Source organism: Eubalaena glacialis, chromosome X (assembly GCF_028564815.1).
Source record: "Eubalaena glacialis isolate mEubGla1 chromosome X, mEubGla1.1.hap2.+ XY, whole genome shotgun sequence".
Taxonomy (NCBI): Eukaryota; Metazoa; Chordata; class Mammalia; order Artiodactyla; family Balaenidae; genus Eubalaena; species Eubalaena glacialis.
The window spans coordinates 96,066,580-96,076,436 of NC_083736.1; the positions used below are offsets into that span (position 1 = coordinate 96,066,580).

At 37.4% G+C, this 9,857-nt stretch overlaps 1 protein-coding gene across 1 annotated transcript; it reads right to left on the reverse strand.

The window, feature by feature from the left end:
• Window positions 1–4,135: 4,135 nt before the first annotated feature.
• Window positions 4,136–4,818, reverse strand: RAB9B (RAB9B, member RAS oncogene family). Its single transcript, XM_061179043.1, has one exon. The coding sequence runs from the start codon at window positions 4,816–4,818 to the stop codon at window positions 4,213–4,215; it is 606 nt and encodes a 201-aa protein (XP_061035026.1). The 3' UTR covers window positions 4,136–4,212.
• Between the last annotated feature and the right edge of the window lie 5,039 nt (window positions 4,819–9,857).

The window sequence follows — 9,857 nt, forward strand, 5'->3', positions numbered from 1 at the left end:
TCAGATTGGTGCTTCAGTTTTTCCAGTGTGTTTTAAAAATTTAATTATAGAATTGAGGAGAAACCATCTATTCCACACCTTCCACTTCCTGGAAGAACCATAGCCAAACTATTTCCAAAATATGAGAATCTATACTATTTCTTTTCCTTCCTTCCTTTCTTTCTCTCTTCCTTTCCTTCTTTCTTTTTCTTTCTTTCTTTTTCTTTCTTTCTTCTTTCCTTTCTTTCTTCTTTCCTTTCTTTCTCTCTCTCTCATTCTTAGGATTTGCTCTCTTTACAGCTTTCATATATAACATACATCAGAGTTAATTATATTTCTCATGCTATACATTACATCCCTAGGACTTATTTATCTTATAACTGGAAGTTTGAACTTTTTGACTGCCTTCATTCAATCCCGCCCCCGCCTCCCACTATACCATTTCTTGAGACATAAAGAGAAAGAGATTTCCTACTGGGCTATGAATCAGGTAGAAAACCTGCAAAGACAGAAAGTTAGTTTTCTGCTTTTAAAGTATCAGTTTTGGCTGAGCAAATCCTTTTTAAGAGCTTATAAACCTATGACCTTTTAGCCTAAAAGTTACATCATTATAGCCTAATCAAAAGGATTTCGGGTGCTGTAGTTGAGGTTGGTCTGATAAGTTGTTAAATGATTATCCTTAGCGATGGAAACAGTACATGTGGCAAAAAAATCTGTTTTTTACCCGCTGTGATTTCGACTGCCCAAAGTTCCAATAGGCAAAAATAGAGGGAGGGGAGAAGAGGGCTAAATCTGTGACAGATGGAATCACTGTAATGTAATTATGTGCTGTGGAGAGACTTGTCTGTAATTTAAAAGTCACCACTACGTACTGTATATTCAAGCCGTTCGATGCTAATCCAAATCTCTTTAAAGTTCAATATGTGAGAAGCAACAGAACAGAATATTTAACAAAATTATCCCTTGCTTTCTGATTTGTTTTGCCTATATTTTCATGTTTTCCTAAGATCTGGACAGTATTCCAGTCAAGAAAATGAAGGGAATATGTATATTCTGTTTATATTTTGTGATGGTCTAATTTTGTTTTAAATTATAATGAAGATATAAAGTGGAGAGTCAAGATCCAAGTTCTAGTCCCAATACTCTTCATGTATTTAAAAAATGGCATAAAATAAAAGGAACTTCCCCACCTTAATCTTTTGAGTTTGTTTCCCAATCAGTAGAATGGTATCTGTCTGATCAGTAGGTAGTGGCTGCTTGGAGTACCATGTGAAAAAATGATCCAGAGCCACATGTAGGGCAGCCTGAAAGAGTGACTTGATTGATAAATACTCTCTGTCACACCCACCAGTTGCTCAAAAAGGGAAAGGGAGAAAAGAAGCACAAACATTGTATACTGGTTATTCAAAATGCACTTTTTATTCACTTTAACACAGATGATATTTTTACAGTTGAAACAAAATATCTGATACACAATTTTGAGTTTTTAGCAGCACCTGCAACAAGAGGATTGTGGAATACCTCAGGGTAAAGTAGAGATGGCTGAGGCAGGCACAAATTAACCTGAAATTCATCAATCCACTGAAGACATATGGAATCTGAGGCCCCCTGAATGTTAGCCCAACACATGAAAATAAATTAAATAGATATTCTGTATGATGTTTTAATGGACCATTGAAAAACAATATAGTTCCAATTAGAAATATCTTGTTCCAAAAAATCTAGTGTTCATTAAAAAAAAAAAACACCTACTGAAAATATTGCACTGCACATTCTAGAGTAAACAATTTCTAAGCCTATATGCACAGTTTCTTGTACTCACAGATTTCAGCCTTTGGTGTTTTTTTAAATCTTACCCAAACTATATGTCCACAACCCACTGAGTATTACTCACCAAAATGCCACTATTTTTTGTCACTTAATATTAAGTGCTTTCATTAAGATATTGTGTAGTGATATGGCAGAAAAAAAATTGGTATGGCTAAGAGGAAAGGGGCTTCAAATGACTTAACACTTGTCTTGTATGGACAGGAGGCCTATGAATGGGATACCTAAGTAATTTTTTTACTTAAATGATCACATGCCATTCTAATAGTGACAAGTACTTTTGTGAGTGGATGGAGGTCTTTATGAAGGCCTGAGATCTACAAATAGAAACTATTATAAGCAGAGTGCAAGTAAAAAGAGAAGGCCCCAGGTCTCATGCACTTAAAAACAATTAGCATTTAATAGTTCTGACATACATATTTTCACCCTAAAATGATTGTAGCAAAATGATCATAGAACTTGGAAACCAGTGTGGCTGGCTATAGGCATAGGCAGGATAGAGACCAATACTTAAGAGCTGTGGGGTCCCAGTTCTGGCTTTGATTTCTGGCATCAAAATTAGTTGGACAATGGGGTCTGGACTATATTTAAATTGGAAATATTGAGCATTACTGGGTTAAAATATCATCTTCCACTTATCAATGTGGCCAAAAAGTCCCAGAGCTCTTAAAGCACATAAGGTCCCACATGTAAGGCTGATTCCATATGTGGCTACAATGGAGAGTTCTAGGCTATATTCCTGTGAAAGCTCCTGCCCCCTTCCCAACCTAGGTCTCTTTTTGGGGTCATTTCTAACTGTCTCTCACTACCTTGGGTCACTATTTTTATCATAGATGTTGTAAAAGTATAGATTAAAAGCTATGCAGGACAAATATATCAACTGACAAGAACTAGCTGCATATTCATAATATAGTATATAGCTGGCAGTCATGGTAATCAAAATTTGACAAACTGTTTCTATATTTTAATATGGTATCTTCAGGATGTTTATATTGGGCACATAATGATTACTCAGAGCTCAAGAATTTTTCCTGCCCTAGTGCAAAAGCAAAAGAAAGAGCTATGTAGTTGCTGTTAAATGCTGATCCCAGAGTAGTTTGAGAAATTTTAAAGTCCCTTTCCATAGTCTTAGCTGTTGTCTTAAGATATATCTAACTATAACATGGCACTGAAACGTAGTTTGTAGCTCGTAGATTCCTAGAACTCAGAGCTGGAAGGGACCTTAAACCAAACATCTAGCCAGTACAGAAATTATTTTTATGATATTTTAACAGATGGTCATCCAGCATCTTGAATATTTTCACTGGAAGGGGGTTCACTATTAAGGCAGTCCATTCTATTGTTGGACAACTCTCATAAGTTCATTCTAATGCTGGGTTAAAGTATGTTCTCTTGTTACTTTCAACGTCCTAGTTTGGCCAGCTCAACATACAGTGCATACAAGAAATCAGTTCCTTCTTCTACAATAAATATTCGAGTTACGGAACCCTAGGAGAAAAGCCCAGTATCCTCCAACCTGTTCTGAAGGCTTCTCTGAGAGCGCAGTATGGTGGACCAAAGGACCATCAAAATTATGAGCAGAGTGCACTGCATCCAAAGCCATATACTAAGCAGCATTGCTAAATTGATAAGAGGTTGTCAGAGAAGCAACATCCCTGTGCAGCAAAAGTAGACTAATGAAGTGAAAGCAGACCAACCTTTTATTTGCAAGGGTAGTTGGCATATTTAAATATAATCCATTCACTAGGACCCTGTTACTTCAAACACAAGGAGTATAATAAATCTCCAGTGTCATTAGTGTATCTCTTATTGAGATGGTATTTTTTTGAAAAGCTCAGATGGGAGCAAACCATATATAAGGATTTAAACAAGGCAGTGTACATCATTATACTTTTGCATTCCTAATCATTACAACCTCTTTATAATTCAAGCTTAGGACATCCTAGTTTGCATTATAATCTTTATTGTAATACGACTCAGAGAGTCTTATTTTTTTCCCCTTTGGCAGACATGTCAGAAACTGCTTGGCAAGAGTTGATGGTGACATTTGTTAGTTGATTAATGGAATGCTTTAAGGGATAGCTGTAGCTCTTTAACTCCTTCATGCGGCTGGGTTCTAAGTTTAAACTGTGATTTGAAAAATATCTAAATCTTTCAGAACTAAAGCTTTCTGAAATGTCCTGAAACACACAAGAAGGAAATAGCAGAAATCACGCAAAATACACTTGGCTTGATAAAGCTTTTTTTTTTTTAAATCGCTCTACAACTTCAATTTGAAAGGCTCTGATTTACAATCATAACCTTATCTCTTACCCTTTTGTATGTGTGTGCAGTCTTAGAGGGGCACAGTTATTCTTACACTACTGACTGACCAGTTGGGGCACACTTTTAAAAGGCTTCCCACTTCTAACAGCATGAAGATCCTGCTTTGGAACCACTGTTCAAGTCAATAGTGTGACCTAACATGCAATGCTCCAGCTGTTCCTCTACAGCTAACACCTGCCTGACAGCTTCTTCAAAGGCCACTGTCACATTAGTATCATCTTTGGCACTTGTTTCTAGATAAGGGTAATCTCCATTCTCCATGCACCAGGCCTGTGCCTCCTCAGTAGTCACTTGCCTATCCTCTTTGTCTACTTTGTTACCCAGAACTACAAAGGGGAAGTGCTCAGGGTCTTTCACATCTGCGTAGTAGATGAATTCTTTCTGCCAATTACCAAGGTTCTCAAAGCTCTGCCGGTCATCCACGCTGAAAGTCAAGAGGCAGCAGTCTGCTCCCCTGTAGAAGGGTGTCCTAAGGCTCTTGAAGCGTTCCTGCCCTGCAGTGTCCCAGATCTGGAGAGTTACAAAACGTCCATCTACCTCCAGGTCTCGATTTAAGAACTCTACCCCTATGGTGTGAAAAGCCTGGGAGTCAAATTTATTGGTTACATAACGGTTCATGAGCGAGCTTTTCCCAACTCCACCATCACCCAAGAGAATGACCTTTAAGAGCAGGGATTTCCCACTCATTGTTGTAGCACCAGATGGAGAAGAGTTTATAACCAAGAGAACCTGAAAATAAAAGAAAAAGTAGAAGGGAAAACAGTTAAACCTGAAACTGAAATCAACTTCATAGTAAATTTCTCTGAATTACAAGGCCTTATTATTTAAATTCTCTTAATTCATGCTCATTAAATGATATAGTACAGCAGAAGGAATAAAACTCTTTTTCCATAAGGGAGAAAATATGTCTTGTTTTTCTGAAGTCTCTTGCCTGTGCCAGGAAAATGGCTGAATGCCATGCATAAATGGACTGGCAGATGGTGCTGTAATCTGGTTCAGTTCTGACCCTATTCTAGGGGAGAAAGCCTAGAACAGGAATGCTACTCAAATGTGTAACGTATTAGCTTCTGGTTTGGACAGTTCCAAACAAGAGGCAAAGAGTATGAAATTGATTAGAGGGGTTTGAAGTCTGTTCCTGATGGACCCAAGAACTGTTGAGGAGAGAAAGCTGTGTAAGCTGGAATCTTGATTCTGTTAGTAGAGGTTTAGGTTAGAATTACATTGGACCCCAGAACTTGGAAAAGAGAAAAAGATCAGGTTTCTTCAGGCATTTGCCCCATTATACTTGCATTGATATGGATACCCTCACAAGTAAAAGATCTTCCATAATCTTTTCTTCATGGAACAATGGCACTCAAGTTGATGATTGTTGATTGGTATCATTATAACAGCTATCATTGAAGAAGAAAATCTTGAATAGCTTATTAATTTCTGGATTTAGGTTCTAATTCCATAATAACACCAATGAAAACATACTGTAAACTCTAAAGAGCTAATAATTATACAGTATCCTTCTTGTTACCTCCACATTCTATACATGAAATACCTAGAATGCATCTTAAAATAAAAAGATCAAATGTTTACTGAACAACTACCTTGTACTAGATTTTGTTAGGTTCTTTCAAACGAGGTCCATTGTGGGAACTCAACAATGATGATCAAATAAAAACATATAACATATATACCTACCTAGTTGAGAATAAAATGTAAACCTACCCAGTTGGGTCTTTGTCACAATCTTAGTCTTTTTCTTGTTGTTGCTATATTCTTTCTTTTTAGGATTCTAAAAAACAGATTGGGAAACATTATTTATAAAAATTTATGTAAAATAAAGTTAAGGCTATCTATATATAAATATACTCAAGTCAGGAAAAAAAAAAACAGACCAACCTCAACTTACCTACAGAGGATGCTTTTCACAAATATACTTGAGAGTTCAAATACTACAAATACCTAACATGGACAAAATAATTTTATTGCATGGACTTTAACTTGTCCTAACTTGAGTGTACTTTATATGATTTTTTAAAGTTTTATATTGTCTCTCTATTGAGCTTTCCATTCAAAGTAAAAGTAAATCAAAGAAAGTAGATGATATTCACAATAGATGATATTCAGGAAAGAGAAAGCACAGAGGAGTCTAAGATATGTTGAAATTCTAAGTCAGAGATGAAACTCCTTACCTTTCTACCTACCAATGTTCCCATCTCCAAGAAAGTTATTAATGCACTCAGCCTTGAGGGTGTCTCTGCAACTGATTCCACAAGATCAGAGAAGAAAAAATATGTTTGGGGACTCCTTGTTTACAATATATAATCTTGGCTAATTATTTTACTCATTAATTTCAGTCATCTGTCTTGAACACAGGTTTTAGCATTTAACTGGCTTTATTAAATTCAAACACAACTTCATTTAAAATTATAGTTAATTATGGCAAGTGTCTTATTTCAGCAGCATCAAGAGTACTGTTCTAAAAAGAAAAAACAGTTCCTACATTTGCTGAGTGTTCTTTCTTACTGAGGAATAAAGAAGCTTTTAAGAAATCTCTGCTGCTTAACAATCTCATGTTATTTTTTTCAAATGTAGAAAAAGCATATAATAAGGGATTCATTAGAGATCTAAATCAGTAATTATGAATTTAAATAATGTCTTTTAAACTGATAGGTTTTATCCTCCTTCTTGGTCTATATCTATTCTAAAAAAATTTTCAAGTTTCCTACAATTCCTGATTTTTGTCCTGTTTTTTCTTCTGCTCTCAAATTGCTGTCTTTGGAACTAGCTCAAGTAACAAACATTTCTTTAAATGGAGATGAACCAAGTGTTAGCACACTTCTTTTTTATATTGGTCTGTAGGATAATTTTACAGAGCAGAACTCTTGAACTCTCACTTGAAGGAAGTACAAACTTGGGCACAATATTGACAGTATTACACGCCCATGCCAAGTGAGCTTCCTTAAGTTCCTAGCAAACAGGTGTCCATATCATTAAACGGCTCACTAACTCTACTTTCCCGGCTGCTGCGGATAAACGCAAATGACGGGTCAAGGACTGAGTGAATATGGAAACCAAATACTCGGCTCCAGGAATAATGAAGTATTAATAACTATCTGAGATATTGCTGCCTTTGCTCGTGCATCCCCTATTTGGTCATGTGCACACATAACTTCTGGGTGCATAGGGTCTATACCAGGGAAGAACAATGCAGTTCAGTGTCAAGTGCACTGGGCTGGCAGCAATCAGGACAGTCTTCATCACTGCTTTCCCATTCATTGATTTTATGAACTTGGACAGGTCACTTAATCTTGCTGTGTTTATTCCTATATAAAAATAGAGCTCGTAATACCTGCCCTACTTAACTCACAGGATTTGGGAGGAAACAACTTATGAAGTTTGCAAAGATTTGTAAGCACTTACTGAAATTTTTAGTTTGGGATTTTTGTTCCTCTTGCTCTCCACCTCCTTTCATTCACTGGTGGGGGCCTTGTGACTCAATATTAACCTTTCTCAGAAAGCGCCTGCCAGTGGGAGGATAACAATTCTTCCTTTTCTCTTTCTTCCATATCTGAGAATGCCTTGTTCCCCAAAAGTTTTGAGCATTTGCATATACCACAGAATCTCAGCGTTGGAGGGACCTTAAGGGTCTTCTTGTCCAATCCTGCAATTGATGCTTGAGAAAACATTTGAGTGCCTATTGTGTGCTGTGTCCTTACTAAGGTGACCCTACACTTTCCTCTGCTGTCTCCAACTCCCATTTATTTGCTGGAGGTAAAAATGAATACAGTTAGGCTTGTCTCCTTGCTTTCAGTCACTAAATCCTGACGATTTTTCTTTGCAATATACTTTTCCAGTCTTCTGCTACCATCCTCATTTTGGTCCACATCTCCTTGTATCTAATCTACTGTGAAAGCTTCCTGGCTCTTCTGTCCCTGCCTCTAGTTTCTCCCTACCTAATCTACTTTGCAAAGCGCCATCGCTTGAGCACCCACTGAATGTAGACCCTGTTGGAAATCATACATGTTTAAGGCAAGGTCTTACCCTCAAGGAGTTTATAAATTCACATATAAGCTTCAGATCTCATAGTTTACAGTTGAAATAGTATCATTATACTGTATTATTTTGTTAACAAAATCTTTTTTTCCTGCACAACCAAATTCTAAATTCCTGGATCATAAGGCCCTTGTTTGTATGTGTCTTTGAAGCCCCTTCATGCAGCACCAGAGTCCTCCATATGGATAATCAATAAATATTTGTTTATTAATTAGATAAGTACCCAGAACTAATGCCTCTGAATTGATGCACAGGTACAACAGATCCACAGTTCTGTAAGGTATCCAAATATTATTATTTACAAGGTGACTAAAGAGCAGAAGTTATGGACTTATCTGGATCACTTTCTAGATGGGACTTAACAGGAATTCCACCTGTTGAAAGCCAGTGGAAATGCTCCAGTTTCCCTTCATCTCCCTTCACATTTAAAAAATAAATATATAAATTTCTCCACTCCCACCAAAAACAAGAGCAGAATAATTATCTCCACATTATGTTTACAGTGGCTGCTGACATCCCCATCATCACCATCATCATCATCCTCATTTGAGTGTGATATCCTTTAGTACATACTTAAATTAAAAAGAACTAGCACAGTACAAAAGCAAACCAGACAATTTTTTTTCTCCCCCAAAATATGCCAAATTTAAATCAAAACTTAAAAGAAGATAGCATTAAGTAGGCAAAGGAATTCTTTGATAACCCTAAGTACATTTAATAGGAAAGTCAACTCCCTTAAGGATCCCATATCAGGTTAGGATTTGGACTAAAATGTTTATTCTAATTTTGATCCTATTCAGAGAAAGATCTGGCTTTAAATGATTCAAATATCCCAGAGATGCCATTCCCCTTTCCTACCCCACTCCCCAAAACAGAGTAACAATCATTCTCTAAGGATAGTTTATTCACTTTTTTTTCCCAATTAGGGTCTACGTCTTGGACAGTAAGGTGAATTAGAAATTGATATAACTGATACTCCCTAGCTTTCTTTGTTCTTCAACACACTTGAAACTTTCTGAATTTGCTGTGTCTGCACCCACACAGGCTTATTAAAATTACTGTGTTTAGTTGGGGATGCTTGGGGGTGGGGACGGAGGTGACGGAGGAGGCAGTACAATGATAAGAAGGAGGTTGAACCTTTGAAAATAGTACATTTTAGTGTGATAATGATGAAAAAGAAAAGCAAACTGGCAACACCAGTTCGGTTGCCATGGGTAGAATGATGCTCAAATCCATAGTGCAGATTGTTTGGGAGCAAGTTTTGAGAGGGCTGTGTACTACAGGGCTAAGGGTGGGGGAAGAGAAACAGGGGAGGGCTAGGCAGTGGGTGAGAGTGGCCCTGGTGGCAATCTGCACAGGCGAGGAGCCGTAGTTAGAGCTGTGGGGAAAGCCCATCTTATGGTGACACACCGGTTGAGGCTCTTCAACTCGCTGTTGATTCCTGGAACAATATTTGGAAATACTGCACTGGAGAACTGGGTGGGGCTTTCTTTAATCTACGTAAAAATCAATACAAATAAGAAATGATTGGATTTTGAGACCCTCTACCTTAAATGGTGTAGATTGTTTCCAATACAACCTGATGCGTGGGGCTGGGGCTGGGGGAGGGTTCCGTAGCAGGGAAGCCCTCTGACGCACTGGATTCATTTTGTAGAGCTAACAAGTTATCAGCTACATCT

Coding starts and splice junctions, on each gene's coding strand:
- RAB9B (XM_061179043.1), bottom strand. CDS start 4,818: ATGAGTGGGAAATCCCTGCTCTTAAAGGTCATTCTCTTGGGTGATGGT.